The sequence below is a fragment of the Cibotium barometz genome, chromosome 2, assembly GCF_041138505.1.
Source record: "Cibotium barometz isolate CiBa-2024 chromosome 2, ASM4113850v1, whole genome shotgun sequence".
In the NCBI taxonomy this organism is placed as follows: domain Eukaryota; kingdom Viridiplantae; phylum Streptophyta; class Polypodiopsida; order Cyatheales; family Cibotiaceae; genus Cibotium; species Cibotium barometz.
This window is the reverse complement of record NC_141047.1, coordinates 67,831,289-67,859,117: the sequence shown is the minus strand read 5'-3', so window position 1 is coordinate 67,859,117 and position 27,829 is coordinate 67,831,289. Positions and strand designations below refer to the sequence as shown.

The window sequence follows — 27,829 nt, the reverse complement described above, 5'->3', positions numbered from 1 at the left end:
TTAGGTACGTAACATACTTCCCCTCATAAGAGATTTCCAGCACTTTAGGGGTGAAACAGGGCTGCCCTCTTTCACGCATTCTTTTTTTCCTCTACATTGATGAAATCTAGAGCTTCATTGACAGATTATGTGGGGCTGGTCCCACACTGGTAGGCATATTGATCCCCCTTCTACTTTATGCAGATGAGATCGTCCTCCTTACAGATTCAGCCGAGGGGCTTCAGAGATAGTTGGATGCCTTAAGGGACTTTTGCACTCAACGAGACCTCTCTATTAATTTTGGTAAAACCAAGGTAATGGTCTTCAATACCTCCCGCCCCTTCACATCCAGATTGAGCTTCACGTATAGAGAGATTGTCTTATCCTATGTCTACCTTGGTGTCACTTTCAGTGGCCGATGCTTCACCACGCTTCCCGCAGCACATGCCAGAGTGACACGGGGATATGCAGCCTTGAGCTTACTGTTAGCACATTCATCCCCAGATTCTACTCATCATTGGAGTCCCCCTTTGGTCCCTTTTCATGGCCCTTGGTTGTGGGCTGGCCACCCTATTTTTGTACATTTTTCTGGGATTTTTCCCATGTCGGGTACCTTTTTCCCAGTCGGCCAGCAAACCCATGTCCAATCGGCCAGGTTCTCATGTCCAGTCGGCCAGCCCCTCTTACCTATAAATAGGTGGGCTGGCCTCCCACTTTTCTCATAGTCTAGTCTTCCTTTTGCTCCCTCACTTATGAGACTCTTCATGTCTCTTGCTTGGGACTGTATCACTTTAGTATATTCAGCAGTCGCTTCATCTCTCTCTCTCTCTCTCTCTCTCTCTCTCTCTCTCTTGCAATCTCTGCTCAGCACACTGTAGTGCTTGTTTGCTTCCACTTTGTGCACTCATTCATGGTATCTCCACTCCCGATTCAGCGTTAATCTGCTGCCCTAGTCAGTGTTAAGATCTGCCTCAGTTTTCAGCACCTTAACATCTGCGTTTTCTTCTCAGTTCTGCTGCTGGTCGGCTGGCTTCTTCCGGTGCCTCTCCACTGTAGATTCAGGTCTTCCCTTACTGGTTTGATCTCTGAGATTCCCTTCTTCATCTGTTGGCTGCTCCTTTTGAGGACTGCAGCATCTATCTTGCTGCGTTTTCTTCCCTACATGTGGCTCTTGCAGTTTTTGGTGTTCTGAGTTGAGGATTGGTGGCTTTTGGTACGTGTGGTGGACACTCCTTCCGAGATTGTGCATTTTTCTGAGATTGAGCCCAAGCTCTTGTGATGTTGGCTGCCTCGACTACACTTCATATGTTCTCTGTGTCTGCAAAGTTGGATGGTGAAGGTGAAATCAGCCTTGCGTGCCGTGGATCTCTTGGATTGGCTTGTTACACCTGCCAATGCCACTCCCACCCTTGCTTCCGGTGGTGTGACTTAGGCGTAGATTGATATTTGGAGGGCAAATGATTGTTGTGTTTTCTCTTTTCTGATGTTGAATTGTCAGGAATGTGTTCTCTCTCATGTGCGTACAATAGACGATGCACATGAAGTTTGGAAGGCATTTGCATATCCTTATGAGATTAAGTCTCCGGAACGGATTTTGGCTTTGGAAAAGCAGCTTATGAACTTGTAAGTTCTTGCCTTTCCATCTTTATCTGCTTTCATCTCGAAGATGAAAGCTCTCTGGGAGGAGCTTGCTGTTTGTGGCAAGGATATCTCTACAGAGAATATGGCTATTCGGCTTCTCTCCAAGCTTCCAAAGAGGTTTGATGCTTATTTTCAGTCTCTTGTTTCTTCTCCTCGTCCTGTTCCAGTTACTTGGGAGGAAGTTCTCTCCTCCATTATGTAGATCGAGTCTCGCTTTGAGGAGCGGACTGGCACCTCTGGTGGTTCTGATGGAGCTTTGGCTGCACAAGATAAAGGGAAGAGAAAGGGAAAGGGGGTTCTGACAAGAAATCCAAGGATAACGACAAGGATAAAGACAAAGACAAAAGCAGATCTTCTAAAAACAAGGACATTGCATTATTGTGGCAAGAAGGGCCATAAATCACCTCAGTGTCACAAGAAGAAACGGGATGAAGCAGCAAAGAACTCTTCCTCTACAGCGGTGTCTCAGACCAAGAAGGATGATGGTATTCTTCTATTAGCAGGTACTCGTCGTGCACTTGCTCTTGTGACTTCTCCGCCGTGATCGTGGATTGTGGATAGCGGTGCTACTGCTCACACGACACCCCATCATGATTGGTTCGAGGACTTCACTACCAGGACAGGCGAGATCACCTGGGTGATTCTTCTTCCGTGCCAGTGCATGGACATGGCACCATCCCCATCTTCCGTTCCTCTGAGGACAAGAGGTACTTCTCTGACGTTCTGTACATTCCAGATTTGGCATTTAACCTTTTGTCATTGAGTGCTCTTACAGCTCAAGGTGCGGAGGTGATCTTCTCTCATTATGAGATTACCATTCGTGATACAGAGACTAATAGCATCTTGGCTCAGGGAGTCCAAGATAGTGGTTTGTACAAGTTGACCGCTTTGCTTTCTTTTGGTTCTTCTTCCGCTCTTTGGCATGCTCGGTTTGGCCATTTGAGCTATCAGCTTCTACAGCGAGCTTCGAAGGATGTGCTAGTTGAGGGTTTACCGACCATCAAGGCTCCATCTTCTGTTTGTTCCTCTTGTTTACAGGGGAAGCAACACCGAGCCACCTTTCCGAAAGAGGGGACACACAGATCTTCGAACTAGAATGTGCTTGAACAGAAATGAAATGAAATGTTATATTAACGTCTTCAAAAGGCCATAATGACCTATGAGACCAAAAGTTACATCATGGTGGATCTGATACAATGTCTGGATTAAAAAAAACCCAGAAAATGAAAAAATAAAGATGATACTAATGCAAGAGAGAGAGAGAGAGAGAGAGAGAAAGAAAGAAAGAAAGAAAGAAAGATTTTATTAACGTCTTCCAAAAGACCGAACTCGGCCTATGAGACAAATCGGAGTACCTGTATGGGGTATCCTCTGTCATCCCAACAAAATGAAAAAGTACTGAATAAAAAAGCTGAATCTGGGTGTGCAGGAGATGGAGCTCTATTACTAGGAGAATGCAAAGCTATATGCATGGAGTATACAATCATGATATGCAACCTAGCTAGCTCCATCCTGTACCATACTGGGGGTATAAAATGGTATACATCAGTGAAGGGGGTGTCCACAGCTCCCTGAAGAACATGCCTGGGTGTGCTCTGAAGCGAGCCAGTCGCTCTGCACCCTCTCTGTGAAACTGAGCTCTGATCTCTGTCATCTCTCTCTGGTATAGGCATGGTGTCTGAAAGCCAGGTGTCCTCTGTCTCCTGCGGGCTCTAAGTGTCTCTGCTCTCTGGAGAGTAATTCCCTGCCGTGTAGGGGCTGGGAGGGGTATGGATCTCTGAAAAAATGTAGTAATCTGTGTCTGTCGTCCCCCCTCTGGAGCTGTTTGAGCCTGTAATAATGTCTCTCTGTGGCGCTGTATGTCTAGAATGTATCTCCCCAGTATGCGCTGGTCTGCTGTCTCAAAGATCTGGCGTAGGGAATGTGGCTCTCTGAATAAAATGGGATATCTCTCTCTCATGGCTGTATATGCTCTGCATCTGCATACATAATGCTCCTCACTCTCCACCTCCTCTCTGCACAATCTGCATACCCTCTCCTCTCGGGGGATCCGTGCTGCTCTGCCAGTCTCAATCTCCAATCGGTGTGATGAAACTCTGAGCTGACCAATAGCCACTCGGGAGCCGTGTGGTAAAAAGCCCTCCATGTATCTAGGCCTCTCTATAAATCCATCATCAGTGATACTCATGAAGTGATCTCTGTAGTATAGCATCTTCGGTGGAAGAGGCTGTGTAGGCGATATCCATGTCTCTCGTGTATAGAGCTGCCATAGATCCTGTCTCAATACTCTGTTCCTCTCACTATGAGAGAGACGGATATGTGGTGCATCCCTGTCATACTGGAATGGTGGTAGATGATCCATGTCTAGGCCATGTTGTGAGAACCAATGTGTGACCTGTGCATACCATGATCCTCTGTCTCCTGCCTCAGCCAACTGTCTAGATGCTTGAAAAGCTCTGTATGATAATCTGTCCTGTGGCATCTCTCTGAATCTGTATAGCAGGCATATAGTCTGAAATATGGCCTCTACCATCATAGGAGGCGCAGCAAACTCTGCTCGGATAATGTCATGAGGTACTGACGGTTTGCTGCGTATCATGCGTGCCATCATGAGGGCCTGTGGTCTCTCTATCTGTGTCCACCAATGAGTAGCAAGGCCTGGCGCCCATACTGCTGCTCCATACATCAATGCCGGTGTGACTAATGTGTCAAATAGCCACCCCTTCGTCCGGGGCTCCTGAAAATGCGCCTGGTGGCACTGTCTCTCTAGCATAGCCAATGCTGCATATCCCCGTGTCAATCTAGCTCTGGCTGCTGAACCCATGGTAAAGCGTGTGGCTGCTGCAGAGAAGGTAACCCCTAGGTACACGTATGATGTCACCACCTCCACCTGGCATCCTGCGAGAGTGAATGTCAGCTGACTCCTGCCCTGTCTCGATGTATGAAAGACCATAACCTTGGTTTTCCCAAGGTTCACAGTAAGACCCCTCTGCGTGCAGAAATCATGGAGTGCATGTAGATGCTGCTGTAGACCACCTGGGGACTCAGACACTAATACAATATCATCAGCATAGAGCATAATATGTACTGAGGTACCTGCTAAATCAACTCCATCTCCGCCTCCCCGTGTAATGAAGTCAGCCACCTCATCAATGTATAACCCAAATAGCGTGGGGGAAAGTGGGCATCCTTGCTTCACACCAATGGTGCTAGCAATAGTCTCGGACATACCTCCTGGACATCTCACTCGCCCAAAAACCTGCTCATATAATGCATAGATGCCCCATGTCATATCTGCTGGTATGCCAAGAGACTGCAGGCGCTGAAAGAGCCTCTCTCGTGGTACTGTGTCAAATGCCTTGCGGAAATCCACAAAGCAGCAATAGAGCTTTCTCTTCCTCACTCTGGCGTGATCAATCATACATCTCAAAGTGAATACATAGTCAGTGGTAGAGAAAGCTCTCCTGAAGCCTGCCTGCCCTGATGATCGTAAACCTGCTCGCTCAGCATATAAGCTAAGCTCCTGCTCCAGCACTGCACCATAGAGTTTGGCTAGCACGTGGCCAACCATAACCGTCCTGTAGTTGCTCGGATCGAGCATATCCCCTGTTTTGTGAATCGGCACAATGGTGTGCATCGTCCACTCCGCAGGCAAACCCTCTGCTAGTGCCCTGTTAAACAGGTGTGCAAGAAAAGGAGCTAAAGAATCTACTGCATATATGAGATGCTCACCCTGTAGGCCCATATGGTCGGCGGCCCGTCCATGCTGTAGGCGGCGGATAGCTTCCTGTACCATCGAGTGGGTAAAGAAGCTAGCTGTGGTAGGTCGAGGCTCCTGTGGCTGAGGTATAGGTGGCTGCTGTGGGGCATGGTATAGACCCTCTGCATATGTGTGCCATGTCTGTGGGTCTGCAATAGGTGTCGGGGTCCGGGGCTCTCTGAAGTGCCGCCATGAGACAGGGCTATCTCTACTCATGAAGAAATGAAAGATCTCTAGCTCTTGTATCTCTGCGAAGGCCCGCCTTTTGCGGCGAGTAAGTCTCCTCATCTCTCTCCTCGACTCCTGCTCTGTGATGGCTCCCAAGGCTCTCTGTATGCGGAGTCGTGAGTATAGGGCTCTGCACTCGTCATCATACCATCCGTTCTGGGGCATAGTCCCAGGTCTCGCAGGCTCTCCTGAGTGTACACGATGTGGGAAGCTCTGTAATGCAGCCGTGTGTAAGAGTGATGCGAGCTGGGCTGTAATGGTATCCATAGATGCCAGGGGATCCATGAGTAGGAGCCCATCCTCTACTCTGCCAGTGTATATGTCTGCAATGTCATGTGTGAAGTAGATGGTAGTGTGTGGCGTCGGTATGTGGGGGGCTGGTGATACTGGTGATCCGGCTAGTGAAAATGCCAAGTATGTATGATCTGCGCCAATAGGACGAGGTGGAATGGAGATTGAGGTGACAAGCTGTGATGCCTCCAAAGACCCCATAATGTAGTCTACCACCGTGCCTCTAGTCCGTGTATGACCCCCATGTGGGAAGCATGTCAGCCCTCCTGATCCCGGCCACTGTAGCATCCCGTTATAAATAACGAGACGATGCCTGGCTCCCAACTCTAGTAAGTGGTCCCCATAATGCCCTCTGTCTGGTCCAGTGTCCTCTGATGCCCGACTAGCCCCTATCTCCTCTGGATCCACAGGGTGGAGGATCTCCATGTCATCATAGTCATACACCTCACACTGTCTGCTCTGTGTGTGGGCATTGAAGTCGCCCGTAAGAAATACTTCCCCTAGTGTAGAATAATGCATAATCTCCTCTGACAGACAAGTGTATGGCGAGGCTCCTATCTCCTCCTCCTGTGGCATGTCCTGTGTAATGACGTAGGAGGATCCTGATGGAGAAAAGTAACATAGAGCTATGTATATAACCCTGTCCTGTGAGAGCTGTAAGCTGATCCACATGTATCTGGCCTCTGGATCCTGTGCTACCACTCTCAGTCTCCCCTGTAGCTCCCGTCTGAATAGGACTGCTACTCCCCCCGACCCTCTCGAGGTACCCTGGCGTGTGGTCCTCCTGTATGCTGACTCCCACTGGAATCCCTCTACTCGAGGTAGCCCTCTCTCTGGGCTCTGATGTGTCTCTGTCAGAAGTATGATGTCTCTCCCCACCATAACATGCTCCAGTCGTCCAGGCTGCACCCATAGTGAACCATTACAGTTCCATACTGCTATGTGTATCTCTGTCAGTGGCCTGGTTTGTGTCCCATAGGCCCCAAACCGCTAATCCATGGGCCGGCCATCAATGATGACCCGAGCATCTCGATAGAGAGAGAGAGAGAGAGAGAGAGATGGAGAAAACTATGCTGAATATACTGAAGCAAAACAGTCCCAAGCAGTCCTAGATGAATATCTATCTCAGGAAGAGAGAGATATGCTGAATGCTGATGATGAATGACTGTTCCCTTCTCCAATTCTGAGGTCCACCCTTGGAATGCTGGCTTTCCTCTATGTAGGAGGTAGGATATGAACTGAATGCTTTCTTCTATCTGTATGCTGAATATGCTGATGCTGCTTATGATACTAAATGCTCTGCTGAATGATGAGGATGATCTGCTGACTTCCCCTTGCTCCCTTGGAAGGAAACGCTGAGAAGATGCCAGATATGAGATGCATGAACTGAATGATGCGACTTTGCTTATAGATGATTTATGCTGCTGGTCAGCTGTACCTACTGCTGTCGGCCAGTTTACAGGACCTTCACGACTTCCTTACATGCGCAAAGCTGCTGTCAGCTGGTTATAAATGCTGAGTCGGCTGCTGACCAGGCCCTGTCGGCTAGTTCCCTATGCTCTGACTTGATGGGCTACTGTACCACGATTAAAAGGACACAAAGAGAGATGGCGAATTTCTTGTTAATTGCCAACAAGAGGGACTGTCCCTTTATACAAAAATTAGAACCTTTGATGACATCAGTGATGACTCAAACCTCAACTACACCAAGGGGTGTTCCCACGTTTCCACTCAAGAATTCTTTTCAAACTCCAATGCATGCCTTTTTATACAACTTTAAGGCACCATCGCACCCATGTTTATATGGGATGACTCACACACACACATCTTCTCTCTCCTTTCTCAATTACAACTCACCCATCCGGGCTGGCAAACTCACCGGGTGAACGTTGGGTGGGCAGTCGAATGTTTGAAAATTTAGAATGTGTAAGCAGTTGCAAGGGCACTGGAAGTGATCTGAAGGGAAAGTTAATGGGGCTGTAGCCAACGGCGCCATTTGGCATGCATAGCACACAATGCATGGCCAACGGGCAGCCGGAAGTGACAAGGCAAGTGTATTGGCGAGGGAGGTGGCGGTGAGCATGAGAGTGGTTTTGTGCTTGCGAAGAGGCAAGAGTGGCAGTAAGGAGTGGAGTAGGATGAAAAGGCTTCGATTGCAGCACAGTAACAGTAGCGCCGAACCATATCGCTTCCCCCCCGCCATGTGCTCTCTCAAGCTTGGAGGATTTTAGCAAGTTCAGAGTAGGTGTACGAAAATAGCTAAAAATGTGACAACAGTGACCACTGTGCAGCATGGCAACCTCTGTCTTCTTTGCAACTAGACTTGAACACCATGCCGCCTTGAACTATTGAATATGACGATGGCTGAGGGTGAGGGCGATTTGGTGAAGCGGCAAGAAGCATAGGCAGAGCATGGCAAGCTGGTGTCTCGCTAACAGTGAAAGAGTAAACAAGGTGAGAAGCGGACGAACTGCAGAGGGGCGGGTGGGCTTTGCGAGAGTTTGAAAGGGTGATTCGCCGGCAAGAGGGCTGGGTCGCATCATGTGTAAAGGCGCCAGATAGGAAGTGTGCATTTACAGCATGTGACTGCCATATAGGTTGAGAAGGATTGATGGGGACCAATGCATGCCCAGCAATGCGGTGAGCCAACAGCCGTCGTAACCATGTAGCGTGTCTGCCAAAGGCACGGGTAAGCAGTGACTGAAGCAGCTGAGCAGCTGGTAGGTACGAACAGTATTAATCCCAAGGAAGCATCCAAGAAACTCTGACGAAACCTGAGCAAAATCGCAGAAACTAGCGATATTGATAGCAAACCCTAAAAACATAAGCGAAAAGACTCTAACCCTGTAACAAGGAGATTGGGAAGGGGGGAGATGGAAAGTGATGCCTCAAACGTCAACTACACCAAAGGGGTGTTCCCATGTTCCCACACAAGAATACTTTTCAAACTCCAATACATGCCTTTTTATACAACTTTAAGGCACCATCTCACCCATCTTCATATGGGATGACTCACACACACACACACATCTTCTCTCTCCTTTCTCAATTACAACTCACCCATCCGGGCAAACCACCCTGCTACAACTACATGGTGTAAATGCCTTGAATGTCTTATGTACATGCTGTAGGTGCTGTAAAGCCCCAAACACTATTGTACATGCTGTGATAAATGGATTAATGCTTAAATGTTATGCTTAATTCTTGAATGCCTTTACTTAATGCTTATGAGTGCTAAGAATGCCATGTCACTTGTACACCTACTAGGTGTGGACATTCCCCTCTGCTAAACTGTTGTTGGGTGGTACACCTGGCAACTATTCGACTCCTCTGTGCTGATATCCTCCACTAAAACCACTGCCCCATTCTGACTTCTTCTGCCGGGACTAAGGTCAACCGCCGTAGGAGTTGAATCCTTTGAGCCAAAGACTTCTCCACTGTGGGAACTACATGGCAAATGCTGCTAAATCTGCTTGGAAATGCCTGAATCACCACTAACTTGTCTATGGAATCCTTTCACGCACCATCTCCGTCACTGAACCTCTGAACCTCCTGAGGCAATGTTGGAACAAACTTCTGTCTTCTTATGTGGAAGAGAACCCCCTGCTAACCAGTTGAAGCCCAAAACTCCAATTACTCCTTTGATGATGGATGTCATTCGTCCCCAAAGAACTCATGGGGAAAACTTGTATGCCTTGCAGATGCAAGATACTAGACTGATTGCTAGGATGACTACTATGCTGATGCAAGCCATGTGCAACCCTATATGCTATGCAAGAATGCAGATGGATGGGTTACTGATGCATGCCTAAGGGGAAAACCCTAAGGATGGCCTGCAAGATCTTGAGAACTGGATTTAACTTAGCGGAATGCGACTAACATGTTGACTTACTGAATGACCTTTGGAATGAACATGAACTAAGGCTGCTTACCTTGTAAAGCTGTGATACTAATGTGACATGTGGGGGATTCATCGTAGTAAAACAACCTTAGGCTTAACTAAAATGCACTTAATTATACTTAAGAGATAGACAATGGTGTCAATGCAATGCAATGCAGCTATATTAAATGCAATGGTTACAATGAAGATCTATGCCTGTCCTAGATGAATATCTATCTCGGGAAGAGAGAGATGTTGAATGCTGATGATGAATGATTGTTCCCTTCTCCAATACTGAGGTCCACCCTTGGAATGTTGGCTTTCCTCTAGGAGGCAGGATATGAATTGAATGCTTTCTTCTATCTGTATGCTGAATATGCTGATGCTGCTTATGATACTGAATGCTCTGCTGATCTGTTGACTTCCCCTTGCTCCCTAGGAAGGAAATCTGAGAAGATGCCAGATATGAGATGCATGAACTGAATGATGTGACTTTGCTTATATATGATTTATGCTGTCGGTCGGCTGTACCTACTGCTGTCGGTCAGTTGACTCGACCTTCACAACTTCCTTAAATGCTCAAAGCTGCTGTAGGCTGGTTATAAATGCTGAGTCGGCTGCTGACCAGGCCCTGTCAGCTGGTTCCCTATCCTTTGACTTGCTGGGCTACATGCTCTAAATGCCTTGAATGTCTTATGTAGCTGCTGTAGGTGCTGTAAAGCCCCAAACACTTCTGGACAGCTGTGATAAATGGATTAATGCTTAAATGTCCTGCTTAATGCTTGAATGCCTTTCCTTAATGCTTTGCTTAATGCTTATGAGTGCTAAGAATGCCATGTCACTTGTACACCTATTGGGTGTGCACGTGACACTTGTAAAGTGAATGGTTAACCATCTAGTCATAAATAGCCAGTTCACATGGATTTATTAATATGAACCGTAGCCACCCCTATCCGCCTTAGGGCTCTCCTAACCCTACCAGATTAGGCCGTAATCCCGAGGATTAGTATTGGGTACGTTGCAGTTGAACTGCCTTTCTGGTTTCAATGCCTAATCTTTGTTAGGATATCTCTAGCTATTCCATCACAATCTGCAGTGTACCCAAAAAAAGTACCAAGAGATTATTCTTGATAATTCTTCAATATCATTAAGGGAGATCATTAGATTACAGGACAAATGTTTGAGGATCTTCACAGAAAGATTGAAGGAAAACATGGATGCCAAGTGTGCAAAAGTTGCTAATGCGTACCATAGTAAAGCTGCATGCCTTCCTCTACCTCTTTGTGCAATCCTTTGTCAAGTTATTGGACCAGAAGGCAAATCAGTGTGTGCAAGCTCCACTAGATTGCTGGGATGCGTGACAGAGCGCTGCAACAAATAGGCAACAGCATGGTGGGCTGCTTCTCTGCCTGATATACTGGGAACGCCTGCAGCGGGTAAAATCACACATACATTGCTCCAGGAAGAAGTCTCCCTCTGATTGCTATGGATGCATGTCCTTTCACTAGGTGATTCTTACAGACTCTTTGGTATTGCTTGTTTTTTTTGGGTTGAGAAGTGGGACTGCATTGCTTTGGAGGCTGCTCTTCTAAATGTGGTGGACTTTCTGTTATCAAATGTGGTGTCAATTTTGATAATTACAATTTTCTGTATAAAGTATTGCTAAGAACAACGCAAAAACTGACAAAAGAATTGTTTTTCAGGTTTTTATTGAAAGAGTCTCAAATGCACGTGAAAGGAAGTATCTAAACACAATCAGTGTAAAACATGTGGCTAATTCCATACGGACACATGGCACGGGCATTATGAGTACCACTGTCAACTTTGCATATCAATTTCTTGCACAGAAATTTATGATCTTCTCGCAGTTTCTTTATGATGACCATATCAAGTCTCGACTTGTAAAGGAGCAAAGATTTTGGAAGGCAAGAATCTCTCTTGCTATGGCATATGACCATTGACGATTGGTGGCTATTGATCATTCTTGACAGTTTTTTTCCTTCACTTATGTTATTTTGCAGTGACTCTATAAAGATCTGTTTTTTTCAAAACAGTGCATTACTTGCAACCAAGCTTTATAGGCTATTTGATGTTTCTTGTACATGTTTGCATCCTCTTGATGTGTGCTTTTGGGATTGATTTTGTGTACATGCAGCATGTGCAGTGTGTAGCTCCACCTTCTTATTTAATGTCTTGACTACTAAAATATTCCAGGCTGGTACTACTTGCACCAAGTTGTTTTTTGGTCTTTGAGCTTAGTTCTTGTGCTATGGGGATATGTTGTGTTCTTTCCTAGAGGGGATGAGTTCAAGATGGGATGATGCAAGCAACAGGCACATAGCCCAGCGGTATGGGCTTATGACTTGGGGAGGGGAGGTCCAGAGTATGAATCCCTGCACTTGTGAGCCCGACCACGAGTGATTTCTTCGTCCAAGAGCAAACGAGTGGATAAAAAATGGTCAGGTACCTAATTGTGACTACCGAGGGATCTTCTCAAGGAAAAAAGAAAAAGACAGGATGCAAGGGAGACAACTGACCAGTAAGAGAGTTGAATCATCTTTTTCTAGACTGCAAAGAACAAGAGGAAGAGGATTAGCAAGGAACTTGCTTCTGGGCACCACAGAGACTCCATGGCAGGTGAAGGGACCACATAAACGTAGCCCATGCTCTACCATGGCCTATATGTGATCAGGATCAATGCATTTCCTAGGTCAGAACTTAAGTACTAACCACTCAAGTGATAGTGCGTTCCAGACCTTAAACATGTTGAAATATACAAGTGAATAGGGTGTGTGCAGGAACAAGTCCTTGGTTAGAGGCTGTAAAAGAGAATGTGTAAATGTGAAAGAACCTGTGAAAAGGTGAGAAGAATCTACTGGGAGAGAATAAAGGGTAGCATGAGAAGATTTAGGAAGTGTGGAGATATTGAGGGAGATATTCTGGGAAAAGTGAGAGGTGGAGAGGATCAAGCAAAAGAGGTGGAGATATTCTGGGAGAGGTGGAGTGAATCAAGGAGAAATCAGTGGGATTTGATGCTTGGATGTAAACATTATAAATTGAGGCATTGGCCTAATGAGAATTTGCTAGTTTTTGATTATCCATGCCTACATTAAGCTATTTGCTAATTACTCACTAATTACTCACTAATTACGTCTTAATTATTTGCTAATCACTTGTTAATGATGTTGATTCTAGTATTTGATCCACCATAGCTCATCACAATGCTCTAATTTCAACATGGTATCAGAGCCATGCCTAGAATCCATCAGGTTTATGAGTCCATTATCTAATTAATTAGGATTAGTAGATAATTAGTAGAAATTAATAAAAATTTTAGTTATTTTTCAACTCACCTCTGTACCCCTAGCCAGTGGAGGAGCTCTAGCTCCTTGCACACTCAAAATTAGGCCTATTGCTTCTAACCCTAGCTAGCCAACTCCTTGCTACTCTAGCCAATCGAAACAACGCAGCAAACCACCGCCGGACGAGGGAGAATTTGCGAAATTAGCAAGCGTCTGTTTCTGCGAGAAATTTGCAGATCTCTTCTTCATCAGTTCAAATGGGTCTAATTCCTCTTAGTCCCAAGTGTTTTCAAGCATGCTCTACAAGCTGGTGAAGTCAGAATTTAATTTCATCAAGTCTACAGCAGTGAGATCCAAGCTCTTCATCAAATCTACAGTGACTTTGGTAAAACAAAGATTAAGCTTTCAATATTTGGTCAAATCTTGTGTTTCTTGGCTTAATTCTCTACTAGACTCATTGCTATTGATGGCTTTGAAAGCATTTGAGCTCATTTGAAGTCTAAGGCATCAGATCTGGACTCCCCGCATACTCTGTTTTTTGCATACAAAACAGTGGATTAATTTGTTAATCAGTGATTAATCAGTGCTAATCATTGTATTTTGGTGCAATTGAGGGTTCAAATTAACCATTAGATATCTGATACAGATCTCTATAACTTTAGATTGCAATTCGGAGTTGGTTTGATACTCCAACCATTCCGTATAAATTGGTTACCCTTGATTTAATGTAATTTCTGTTGGTTTTATGCTGATAAATTTGTTGTAATTATCTCTTAAACACCAGATTGAGTTGTAAAAGGGTAGACACTGCCCTTGAATCTTGAAATTGGATCACGAGGTAAGACCCCCTTCATATCATCATGAGTACATCACAAGAAATAGCCAAATTTAATGGGGAACAATTTTACACATGGCAGACAAAAACCATGTATTTGCTCATGAGGAAAAATCTCTGGGGGCTAGTTCAAGGAAGAGATGAATGCCCAGAGACGAGAGAGGAAAATGAGTGGAAGAGCAGGAATGAAAAAGCATTGGGACTTATTGCACTCAGTTTAAATGATGAAATTATTCATCACATCACAGGGATACAATGGGCAAAAGATGCATGGGATGAACTCAATAAATTATTTGGCACACAAGCTAAAAATTCAAAGATAAATCTGTTAATGCAAGTCTACAAATTGGATATGAAGAAAAGTGAACCTTTAATCACACACTTGAACAAATATAAAAGCATTAAGCAATAACTGGCAGCTATTGGCAAAAAGGTAGAAGATGATGAGACACTAGCAGTGCTTCTGAAGAGTGTGGACAAAGGTGAATATGAAAATATTGTAGCAACACTAAAGAATGTACTTGAATTGAAGCTACACGAGATAGAAGCAGCTCTACTAGAGCAAGAGAGCAGAGGCAAAGAGAAGAAATGGCTCGACTCAACAGCAGGAGAAGAAAAAACATTCTTCACCCGAGGAGGATTCTCTTGAGGACGAGGACGAGGGAGAGGCAGAGTAGGAGGAAGGACCTTCACTTGCCACAACTGTGGAAAGCCAGGACACATGGCAAGAGACAACTACAGCAAACCCAGTGGAGAAGGAACGACATCGGCAAACTTCATGGAGGCTCCAAAGGAAGTGGAGTCGGATCATCTTTTCTGAGAGAGAGAGAGAGAGAGAGAGAGACCCCACAACCCAATGTAACCTGCCCCAACAAAGTAAAACCACCTCTGAGCCACCGATGATGTAGGCCACGTGGTAGATAGATGTATGTGTGAGCACTTTAGTCAAGGTCGCGGGCACTTGTAGTAGCCTTGGACACATAGAGAGAGAGAGTGTCAAGGACTATAAGTTTAGGGACTTGAGGCACTGGTCGCGGGCTATCAAGTAAGAGGGAAACTTGGTATAGGGTCCAAGTATGCTAGAAAGAAAGAAAGAAAGAAAGATATATTAACGTCCTGTCGAGGCCAAAGCTGACCTATAGGACAGATCAGAATACATCTTTGGTTACAATCCACTTCGGGGTATCGGTTAAAGAAAAGTGCATGTGGGATCAAAAAGAAAAACTAACTTCAAAGCTCTCATGACTCATGAGAGTTACATGTTACAATGGTAAAATCACCATGTGCTTAATGTGATTAGATATGTATAAGTATCAAGTTCATGTCCTTCAAAAGGAGGGTGGACCTTTAAAATCTTTGATGATAGCTTTTCCTCCTCTATAGACCGCCCACTTCCCTTGTTTCCTTGCTTCTCTGACTTTGGCCAGTTCCCCCGCTCTATTCTTTAGTTGTAGTGGGGTCAACTCATCAGAAATCCACACCGAGGTACCTTGCAATGATTTAGTCTGCTTCATTACCTTGATCTTATCAATCATATCATAGTATCGAACCCTAGCCTGTTTCCCTTTAATTTGAATGTCAGTTGGGTCACCAAGGTCTATAAAAGGTACCACTTTAGTGAGTCGTTCCTTTATGATATCTACATCCAAGATGTATCCCTCTAGCTGTTCATCTGTGTTGGTACCTACTGACCAATCTTCTGGCAAGCCCCCAATTCGAACAAAAGTTTCCAGGCTTTTGACCCTTTCATTTTCTTTCAGGACTGACAGTACTTCACTGACAAAGTTCTCTGATTTTACCTGAGGTTTTGTGCTTTCTTGTTGTGTTTCCTGTATTTTTTGGGTTGCTTCTTGGGCTGCTTCCTGAATCTCCTGCTTGTTCTTGATGTCCTGCAATTGAGCTTCGAGGCCAGCAATCCTTGTTTCTTGACTGGCAATCTTTGTTTCCTTGTGTGTCAGCTCAGTTTTGAGGGTGGAGACCTCCTGCTGCAATTTCTTCAGTTCTCCCATGATGAAGATCTCCCATGGGGATTGAGGTTTGATAAGGGGTGGAAGGGGGGGTGGGTTCGAGGCCATGGTTGCAAATGACTTCAGTTTAGGGGCCATGTTGTATCACGGGGGTGCTGAAAATAGCCCACAGGGAGCCCCCCCCCTCCCCCTCAGGGGGGTACTGAATTTAAACCCTACTCAAGAGAGGGTAAGGGCGAGCAGAGGAGCAGAGGAGGGGACTGCTACTACAGCGGGAGGGGCAGGCCCTGCTGCAGCGGCGACGGGAGAGAGAGAGAGAGAGAGAGGAAGTGACGGGGAGGAAGCGGCGACGGGAGGGGAGGTGTTGAAATATACAAGTGAATAGGGTGTGTGCGGGAACAAGCCCTTGGTTAGAGGCTATAAAAGAGAATGTGTAAATGTGAAAGAACCTGTGAAAAGGTGAGAAAAATCTACTGGGAGAGAATAAAGGGTAGCATGAGAAGATGTAGGAAGTGTGGAGATATTCTGGGAAAAGTGAGAGGTGGAGAGAATCAAGCAAAAGAGGTGGAGATATTCCGGGAGAGGTGGAGTGAATCAAGGAGAAATCAGTGGGATTTGATGCTTGGATGTAAACACTATAAATTGAGGCATTGGCCTAATGAGAATTTGCTGGTTTTTGATTATCCATGCCTACATTAAGCCATTTGCTAATTATTCACTAATTACGTCTTAATTATTTGCTAATCACTCACTAATTACGTCTTAATTATTTACTAATCACTTGTTAATGATGTTGATTCTAGTATTTGATCCACCATAGCTCATCACATTGCTCTAATTTCAACAAAAAAGACTCCCACATTGGCAGCACACAAAACACTGTCCGGGCAATCCCGAAAACTCAAGGCCCTGCATGAAGTGAGAACCATTCAGCTCTACAGAATCGTGAGCTGTTGGGGTAGGAATCCAGCAAGGCTATGAGAACTTGAAGGGTGGGGAGTCCCGCTGCCTGAGTGGCGATTGCTGCCACTTGGGGGTGGCTCTAGAACCAGGCCGATAGAGCGCCCAATCACTGGTAGAAGCTCAAAGTATTCGTTGTTGCCGGGGAAACGCACCGTAACCGGGAAGCCAGACGCATCTGCGGGGCCGCTAGTGTGTCAAGAGTCCGGAGAGAAACTGTGCCTCCAACTGGTGAAGTACACATGGATGCCCCATACTGCAATGGGGCTCAATGCCATTGTCTTCTCCGCAAGCGTGGGTGAGTCGCATTCAGATCCAATGTACTTAATACCAAGAAACTGGATGTCAATGCTGCACCCCTGTTCGCCAACCAAGGTGGCTTGCAAGAAGTCCCTAATCTGACCCCGTGCTGGTTTTCTGCCAAAACGAATTTGTAGACTAAGGTCATGGATTCCAATGAATGCACCAAGCTGGAGAGGAACAGGAGGTCTGCTTCAAAAACAGGCAGTTGCAGATACTGATGATGCTGTCGTTGTCTCTTCACCAGTCCACAGCCAGCAGCAGTGCCTCTATTATGTTTTTCCCAGCCGTGAGTAGCACCAATTCGCGCTCTTTGCTCTGCCCTCTTGAAGAGCAGCGTTTTCTGCCCAATCCGCGCAGCTCTTCTGCTCGCAGCCCACCTGCACCTGCACCTGTGCTCCTCCCTGCAGCCCACGCCACCCACAGAGCTGCGTAACTCCTCTGTGTTCACTGAGCCTCTTCTCCGCTTGTATTGCCTGGCTGCACCTCCACAACCTGCTCCTGCTGCCTGTTCTCCGTTTGTATTGCGTGGCTGCACCTCCGCAGCTTGCTCCCGCTGCCTCCCTTATGTGCAGCAACCAGCTTCTCCAGGCTGTCTCTTAACAAGTTAAAGGCCCCCATGGTGCTCCTCTGCAACATCATATGTCAGTAAGGTACTTAGTGCTCGTATACTAATATTTTGAGTTAAAGTATCATGGAGGAATTCAACCTTTCCCTTGGGTGCCCTGGCTTTCATGCCAAAAAGGAATGTAACTAGAAGTACTGCAAGCACCATCACAAAGTATCTGCTCAACCTTTACCTTGGGTCCTTTGCCATGGCTTTCATGCCAAAAAGGAATGTAACTAGAAGTACTGCAACACCATCACAAAGTTTGTGCTCCTCGCAAGTACACGTCCCACACTTGACCATCAAGTGTAGGAAACTTTGAAATACTGATGCAAAAGGACCTTCATCGGCATCGACGGGAGACTTTTCTTCCTCAACTTCTAGTCCAGTTTGAGTCAAGGGTTCTTTGCCCGAGATGTCCCCCAAAATGTGAATATTTTGTAGTCAGGGGTTCTCTACCCTGGATGTCCCTCAAAATCTAAATCTTTTGGGGTTTTTTTTGCAATGCTCCATAATTCCCTCTTTACCCTGCTTAGAGCAAGGGGGATTTACTTTGGTATGCTGATGTAGGCTGTCTTGTCTCCCGAGGCAAGGCATGACCTCTGAGTCTTTCGCATTGAGCCATACTACATGAGCCTCTGAGCCATGCTTTTATGCCTCTGACCCATGCTCATGAGCCTGTGAGCCAGTTGCGGGGACCATGTCTTGTTTCTTTGCCAGTGTTGGAGTATATGGACTATTAAAGGCTATCATTACCTCCCATCACTCCGAAGGGGGGTTTGTTGGGTATTTCGGACTTAGTTGGTGTGAACAGCCCTTATTTAGGTCTAGGTCAAAAGATAAGGCTTGATGCCTATAAAAGCATGTACTGGGGTGTTTATTCATAATCATGAGTATCATTTGAGTTGTGCAAACTTGCTTGAGTATCTCATCTCTCTCTTCCTTACTCTCTCTCTATCAACCATTTTCATGGCTTAAACCTTCTTCTCTCTCCTTCATTTCTCTTCTACATATTCCACCATGATGATGATATTTTGCCCTCCATAGCTCCTCCTAGGATACCCTGATTTCAGCAGAGCAAAACAGGAGGCAGGGGCCAGCAGGAAGTCATACAGAGGAGAAGGGGGGTCACACGAGGAGCGGCAGATAGCTGGCGGAAGGGCTAGGGGCTGGAAGGCAGGGAGGGGCCAACACAGGGGCGAAACGCAAGGGGGGGAGGGCTGCAGCTTGCAAGCAGGAGCTCATGCTTAACTCTCAAGCGTTTATCCATAGTTTTGTATCATTTTTTTCATGGTTAATAGAAGTCTCAGTTCTCGCAAAAAGAAAAGTAAAGCTGTAGGACTTGAAAAAAACTGCTGCTGCAGAGAGGTGAGCTTGTGCTCCTGCCTGCCCCTCTGCTGCCCCCGCCTGCCCCACTACTTCTGCCCCCCTTCTTTTGCACCTGCCCCTTTTCAACAGCAATTTTATCTGGATGCAAGTCGGCCACCCACTTTTTTTTTAATTGGCTTTATGGATTCTGTTGCCACAGCGATTCTTTCGTCACCCCCACTGACCGGGAGAATCATCAATTTTTCACAAGACGAGCTCGCCTCTCTTCAGCACGACATTGACCTTGAGGTCCAGACCACCCTTGTTGCGAGAGTTTATGGTTCCCACCCCTCTCGTTCGCAGGCCCGTGAATGGCTTCTAGCAGCTCTCCCTTCGGAGCTGATTGTGCACTTCCAAGATACTTGTTTGCTTGGTGGAGGCTTCTTCCAGGTGGACTTTCATTCTTCAAAAGCTACTTCTCAGGTTTTGGCTGGCAGCCCTTTCCCTCTTGGTCCTAGGAAGATTTTCTTCTTTCAGTACCAAGTGGGCTTTGATCCAATGGCGGAGGATCAGCGCCTTACTCGGGTCTCACTACGGTTCCCTGCTCTTCCTCGGTCCTATTGGAAGCTTTTAGCTTCCATAGGGGCATCCTTTGGCCAAGTTCTATAGGTACCAGTTCTTCCGAGCTCTACCGCCTCAGCTTCCGCGGCCGTTACCGCCATTCTTGATGGTGTACCCCGGGTCCTCGTGCTTGTTCCTGATCCATCAATTACTGATGATCATGTTATGCTTCAGAGCCCTGACGGATCTCATTTCCGCTAGAGGATTGAGATGCAAGCAGACCTGACCAGTGTCTGATTTGTCGTCGACATGGTCACATTGCTAGAGATTGTCCCAGATCGAGGGGCCATGCTAGGAGGCGGCATGGTCCTGCCCATTAGAGGCGTTCTGCAGTTGCCGAGACTCCAGTTGCTCCTTTGCCACAGCAAACCACACAACGTTTGGTTGTGGTTAGGGATGGCAGGCACCCTCGGACCCCCGTACCTACCCCTTCACCCACACCCCTTGTGGAGCACCCTAACCCCTATGCAGCTCTTGCCTCATAGGATGTTGATCCTTCTTTTGAGGATGAGGCTTTGCAGGCACATGATCTGGATCCTTCACAGGAGGATGCTGCATTACAATTATAGGATGATTGTACCCTTGAGGATGATGTTGCGCATTCGCATTGTCATGGTACCTCTCCAGTTTTGAGGACTAGCCCTGGCTTTTCCCCGGAGTGGGAGAGAGGTAAGGTTTACATCGTCAGATTTTCCCTCCCTTACCTATGCGAGACATACTTCCACCTCTAAAGGGGGTCCTTCGTCGACCACGAGATCTAGTCGTTCCTACTCTGAGTCCTTATGAGGATTGTCTCTTGGAACATTCAGGGTCTTGGGAGTTTTTTTCCACGTTGGCAGAAACAAATTGTAAAAACCGAGCTTCATTGTGTAGTCACAGGTGGACCTATGGATTTATTGTTAGCAGTCATCTCCTGTCTGTATATTTACACCAGAGCCTCTGTTGTGGGTGTGCCCGCTCGATTTAGGTGTTTTCTCATTTTTCCCCACTCTCCATATTTTTTCCCTATTTTTCCTTAGGTGTGGGAGGCTATCGTGTTGCTGTTGGCTCATCCAAATGGTGGCCGACTGATTCTGTTACCCCCAGGTTGTCCTCTGTAGCTGGCCGATTGACAGAAGCTGGCCGACTAGAGGGCTGAGCAAGTCGTGGGCCTTATACTTCTGTCGGTTGTCTTTTGTGCTGGCCGACTGGCTGATGGGGCCATATAAAATGGCCCCATGGCCCCCCACACTTTGTATTCAGTCACCAGGATTTTCTTGTGTATATATAGCAGAGTTACACGCCTCTCTCTCTCCTTCTCTATTGCTGTATTTTTCTGCAATGCACTTGCTCGTGTTCTCAGATTTTGTCTTCATCTCCACTGCATATTCTGACATGTATTGCTCTTGCAAGAGCATAAACTAGATGCTAGCCCAGTGTGGGAGATCAGGCAAGCTTCTCTCAGGACACACCTTTTGGTCACCAACTGTTGATACCGAGGGTGGTGTCTGTATCTCTGTTTCAGCTTTGATCTTGCCTTGCATCATTGGACATGGTGTCATTTTGCCTACGAGAGCGCAGTGGATCCTTCTTATGCAAGGTACTACACGCATTGGTATTCTCAACCTCTATGCTTCTAACCATAGAGGTGAGAGGATTGCCTTTTGGAAATCTCTCACTACATTGATGCCTCCTGCCAACCATTGGATTATTGGTGGGGATTTTAACATGGTTGAGATGCCAACGAATAAAGGAGATGGGCATGAGGGCTTGGTGCATCCTCTTGAAAGAGTGTCTTGGGAGAGGTTTATACTCTCCATTCATGGCAGAGATTGTTGGCATGAGGATGACATTTTGAGGAGTCCATCCACTCTTCTTTATTCATGGTCTAACAGGAGAAGAGATGCACGATGTATTTATGCACGGTTAGACAGATTTTATGTGGATGATTGGGTGCTTGACAGAGGTGGGCATACTTTTATTGCTACAGGCATCTCTAAATCGGATCATTGCCTAGTGGTTTTATGTATTAGAGATCCGAATTGCCATGGATCAGCACCCCATGTACGCATCCCTGATCATTTGTTTTCTGATGCAGAGCTATCACGTCGTATGCTTGATTTTTGGAGATCTCATGATTTCTCACAGGCCTCTCAAAGCCTGGCCTTTGCTCTCTGTGATATTAGTGACTTTTATCACACATGTGCCCTGTCTAAGAGGCAAGAGGCCTTGGATTTAGAAAGGGCTATTAGACGTAGATTGGCTGCCTTGCAGAAAGAGCACGAGAAACATCCTCATGCTCAATGGGTTGCAGATTCTTTATGTATTGTTAGGGCAGAACTTCATCACTCTCTTGAGCAGTGCGCGGAGTACCGTTTCCATGCCCAGGAATTCTTTTGGACACAGATGGGTGGCAGATGTAACAAACATTTCTTTTCTACTCACGGCCCATCTCATGCCAGAGATAGTGTTAGGCAGTTGCAGGATTCACATGGCACTCTTCACTCAGATCCTCTTATGGTTAGACAGATTGCCACTGATTTCTATCACCAGCTTCTTAGTGTTGAGCCGCATGCTGATTTGAGACACAGGGCACAAAGGAAGGTTTGGAATGCATTGCCACATTTGATCACTGAGGAGATGTGTGCCGCTCTGGATGCCCCTTTTTCTATGTAGGAGTTCAGTCATGCTCTTCATGCCTACCTCATGGTAAGTGTCCGGGGAGGATGGCCTCTCCCCTGCTTTTTTCATTACTTTTTGGGATGAGATTGGGACTGAGATCACATCGGCTCTGCACAAGAGATGTGGGACACAAGTTCTATGCCTTCTTCTCTCACTGAGGGGCTTATTTATCTTATTGCTAAGAGTGGGGATAAGACATTGATTGACCAGTGGAGACCTATCACCTTACTTGGGACTGCATAAAAGATTCTTGCTAAGGCAGTGCGCATCAAATTGCAGCCATTTGCAGGATGTCATTCATGATACTCAGAATGGATTCTTACACGGGAGGAGCAATTTTGATAACATTTTCTCGTTTTGGGAGGCCGTTGAATGGGCTAAAGCGAGTAATTAGTCCTTTGCCATTCTGCTCTTGGATTTTGAGAAGGCCTATGATAGAGTGGATTGGGACTTCCTTGAGGATACTCTTATTAGCCATATGGGCTTCTATCAGAGATGGATCAAGGGAGTTTCATGCATGTATCGTGATGCCCACAGTAGAGTGCTCACTTGCGGTGATAGAGGAGAGTGGTTTCAGATTTCTTGCTCAGTACGGCAGGGCTGCCCTTTAGCCCCATTATTATATATCATAGTTGCAGAGGCCATGAGCGTCTTTCTCCGCTCCACTGTTGGTATTTCGGGATTGAGGTTGCCACTTCATAGTCAAGAGGAATTGGTTGACTTTGAGTTAGCTGATGACATAGCCATGTTCTTGGAGGCTTCACATATATGCTTATGTTCCTTCCGGCTAGCACTAGAGGAGTCTTGTTTGGCAGCAGGGGCACTCATTAATTGGCACAAATCTGTTGGTTTTTGGGTTAGTGATTCACCGAGAGTTGCTTGGGGTGCAAAGCTTGGTACTTGGATCAGCAGAGGATGCACTGCTAGATATTTGGGATGCAAAGTTCGGATTGATATTTCTCCTGCACAGCAGTTTGCTCCAGTACTTATGAGTATCCGGAAGAAGTTCCTCCATTGGAGCTCTAGGAGATTAGATTTAGCTTCCAGAGCTTTGGTGGCTAATCAGGTATTGCTTGCCTCAGCTTGGTTTATTGCCTCTTGTTGGTGCTTCTCTCGTGCGTGCATTGGCCAATTGCAGAGATTGATCCACAATTTTCTCTGGTCGGGTTTGGATGGCATCTCAAACACTCGTGCCAGGGTAGCTTGGCTCATAGTTATTCAGCCCAAATGAGAGGGGGACTTGAATATTATTGATCCGGATGTTCAGTGCAAGGTGTTGCTTTGCAAACTTTTGGTCAAAGGTTTGCTACCAGGCACTAAGCCTTGGAAGGATTTTTGCTTGTCTCAGATTTCTGGATGTACACCCAGGGTCGGGAGAGATTGGATGCCCGACACACGTTTTTTGTTCACAGAGGCTGATATCAGGGCACCATCCTCTCCTCTTATCGCAGCCATTCTCAGAGCATGGAGAAGCATGAGATCTTTTTTGCGACAAAGGCTTCCTAGGTCTTTGGATGAGGCTGACCGACAACCTATTATGTGGAACGAGCTCATTAGGGATGGGGCTGGTCGGCCACTTGGTGCATCTCGTTATATGCAGTGGTCAAGATGGGAGAGATGTGCATACACAGTTCTTGCTTGGAAGACCTTTAAGAGTCTTCCGGAGGATCGGAGAGGTGCATCCATTCAGCATCTTAGGGTCTCCCGCATTCGTAGTGATCAAATTGATGCAACTATTCCGCATGAGTGGCTTTCTGGGACCTTTCATGGAGACTATTATCCGAGTTGGCTGGGAGTTTTTTCGAGGATAGGCATACCTCTGCAGGTCATTGTTCTCCCGGGTCAGGAGGCTATAGATTGCATCATTTACTCTATCATGCCTGGAGGGAGATTGAGGAGATGTATGGAGGAGATCATCCCAGATACTAGGCTTAGCCCAGTGAGGATTGTTGGTCGTTCGGGGAAGCATTGGTTCATTGACCCTTCTCCTCAGATAGTGACTCATGGCTCTTAGTGTTTGTGGTTATATGGTGGTAGTCCTATCAAATATCTTCAATTGGATCCAGGAAAGTGGGAGTCGATTGATGCCTTCGATCCTTTGAAAAGCCTTTCTTTTTTCAATTTCACCGTCCGGAATACTAGGCTTCTCCTCACTCAATAGATGCATAGGATCCCTACTCTCAGGCCTCATTCGGAGAGCGATGATATTTCTCCAATGATATAGCGCAGATATTGGCATAGACTTTGGCACTCATACAGCAGGAGCCAGATCTCTCATTTCTTTTGGTTATTCTTACATGGTGGTCTCCCCACCAATCAGTGGAGATCGGTTTTCGGTGTAGCACCTTCCTGTCCTAGCTGTGCGGCAGATTCTGAGAATGTACAACATTGTTTATGGGGATGCAGCACTACACAGCAGATTTGGGGTTTTGTAGCCCAACTTATGGACAAATTGAGTGGCCGAGCCATGCATGTGACTTGGGGGCCAATTGCTTGGCTCTCCCAGTCCAGTCCGCAGCTTTTTTATGAGGGCAGTGGTACAGATTTTGCTATTTTCATTCGTAGAGGTATTGCCCCACATGGTTTATTGCAAGATGTTTCTCACTCTGATTATACACCCCCCAGACAGAGGATTGACACCAGTTGGGAGATTGTTGCGAGTATTACAGCATGACAAATCTGGAGAGCTAGATGCACGGAGGCTATTGAGGGTGTCCAGATTTTTGGGTCTCAGTGCATTAGTACTATATGGGGTGATATCATCCATACTCTTATGACTACTTGGGCTCGCATTCAGGGGCCCTCTTGTTCTGCGCAAGCGAAGCGCGTGATATTTATGCGGTAGTGGGACCATGGCATCTTCTTTTCCTCTAGTACCACAAGTCTTACATGGCATCATGATGCTCCTCAGTGATTGAAATCACCTTACATATTGGGGTGATTCTATTCTTTTCCAGCTTATAGCTGTGATTGTTGTATGTTATTTTCATACTTAATAGAATTCTCTTTTTGGAAAAAGAAAAAAGAAAAAAAAGTAAAGCTGTAATTTACACAGCCATTGCTCCTTAGGATTGCTATTTTCTTGATTATTATAGGAATTAGGAGTTCAATATCTGTTTTTTTTTTCCTTCTTTTTTTTTCTCTTTTTTCAGACTAGCCTTAGGCTCAAGATCCTCCCTAGTTACCATTTTTCACTGCATGTAGGTGCTTTTTATTCGCCCGTAGGTGATGCCGCCAAGGAAGCACCTTGTGGGGTTTTGAACCCAAGACCTCGGGTCCTAGGCAAACACCTTCACCACTTGGGATATCTCCTCATTGGTTTTTAATTGTTATGACTTTTAATAATTGATCTAAAGCTTCTAGATCTTCAACGTATACTTTTGGTGGGATATTGTCCTTGTTAAGAGGATTCTCAGGGTCATCCTCCTTTGATGATGATGAAGATGTCTTCGGATGCTTGTAGCCACGTGAATGTGGATGTGAGTTGTGCATAATCTGAACAATTGAAGTAAGAGCAGCAACAGAGGCTTATAATTTTTCCTCATCTATATTGTTATCTGCACCTGCCAGAGTTAGGCTACGTACCTCCGATATAGAGATTGGACACTGCATGGGAGATCATTGCTAGCTTCACAGCTTGGCACATTTGGAAGGCTAGATGCACTGAGGCCATGGAGGACACTTTGGTTTATGGGAGTGGGTCGACAGTGCCGTCTTCAAGACAATGGGCTGCCTATAAGCCTCCTCAATTGACTGCGGAGGAATATGAACCAAGAAGCTCCTCATGCAATCCCAGGCTTGCGAAGAGATCTCACTGAGGGCAAAGAAGGTGGTCGGTGGTCTGCATTCGAGAAGATAAAACGTGGAATGTAAATCCAATCACCACCCCTAATTAGAGTGCACCTTGTAATCTACTGCAAAAGAAAGTCCTTCCAAGGCTCAGTGCCAGCTTACAAAGTAAAGCCTTATACTGCATCGGTCAATGATGTTCAATCCTCCTTCTTGCTTAGGCATAATAATGGTATCCCAAGCCACACTCGCCCTGGTGTGTATAGTGCCATCTAATCTTGAGTTCCGGATGAGCTGACGAAGCTGACCACCAATGCATCCCTTATAAAAATCCCGGCACGATGTGACAAACCAAGCAATCACCAACAGCACTTGGTTAGCTACCAAGGCTCTAGAGGCCAAATCAAGATTCCTACTACAATGCTGAAGTTTGCTTTTAATGCTCATGAGCACATGAGCGAATTGTTGTGCAGGTGAGATGTCAATGCCAACCTGACAGCCAAGGTATCTGGTAGTGCATCCTCTATCAAGCCAAGTAAACCCCACATCCAAACCCCAATATGTTTGTGGAGAGTCACTAATCCAGAATCCCACTGATTTGTGCCAGTTTTGATGGAGGCGCCTGCTGCCAAACAAAACATCTCCAAAGTAGTGCGGGAAGCACAAAGGCATACTTGTGAAGCCTCCAAAAACATAGCATTATCATTTGTCAACTCTGAGTCGAGTAACTCCTCCTCAGTGCAAAGAGGCAACCTGAGGCCCGAAACCCTTGGAGTAGCTCTAAGAAACCTGCTCATAGCCTCCGCTACTATATAAGGTAAAGTAGTGGAGCTAAGGAGAATCCTTGCCTCACGGAACAGGAGATTTGAAAGCGCTCACGACACCACCCGCAGGAGAAAATTGTGTTGTGGGTCTCCCTATACATGTAAGTGACCCCTCTGATCCACTCTTGGAAGAAACCCATCCGTGCCATTGTGTCTTCGTCCCAATCCATCTGTCATAAGCTTTTTCAAAGTCTAGCAAAAGAATGGCAAGGGGTTGTTGGCTAGATTTAGCCCACTCCATAGCTTCCTAGAATGAAAAGATGTTATCAAAAATACTGGTTCCTTGGAGGAATCCATTCTGTTTATCATGAATAACTCTCTGAAGAACAGGCTAAAGCCATACTCACTGCCTTTGCTAAGATTTTGTAAGCAGACCCAAGCAGAATTATAAGCCTCCACTGTCTAATATTGGTCTCATACCCACCTTTCAGGACAAGGTGGATAAGACCCTCTGCGCTAAAAGCGGGCATCATACCAATACACCACATCTCCTACAAAGCAGTAGTAACATCATTACCAGTGTAATCCCAAAACTGCAAAAAGAAGGATGGAGAGAGGCCATCGTCCCCTGGGCATTTGCCTTTTGAGAGGGTGTGCAAAGCATGTCTCAGCTCATCCTTGGAAAAGGGGGCATCCAAAGAGGTGCACATATCGTCTGTAATAAGCCTAGGTATGCACTCCCAAACTTTTTGTTGTGCAGTATCTCTATCCAAAGTTTGGGCCTCTGCCAAGAGCAGGTCTGATAAAAATACGAGGCAATACTCTTCACCTTATTTGGATTAGTGTGAAATTCTCCCTGAGAATCCTGCAAGCATCTCAAACTGTCCCTATTGTTCATAGGTCCATGTGTTGAGAAAAATGGTTTGTTGCATCTGC

General features: G+C 46.0%; 1 protein-coding gene across 1 annotated transcript in view; it reads left to right on the top strand.

The window, feature by feature from the left end:
• Nucleotides 1-27,829, top strand: part of LOC147641386 (uncharacterized) — a 40,521-nt gene that overhangs the window by 9,014 nt on the left and 3,678 nt on the right. Inside the window, exon 8 of the mRNA XM_086820920.1 lies at nt 11,483-11,704. Coding sequence (XP_086677046.1) covers nt 11,483-11,704 — 222 coding nt within the window. The remainder of the gene's footprint in view (nt 1-11,482; nt 11,705-27,829) is intronic.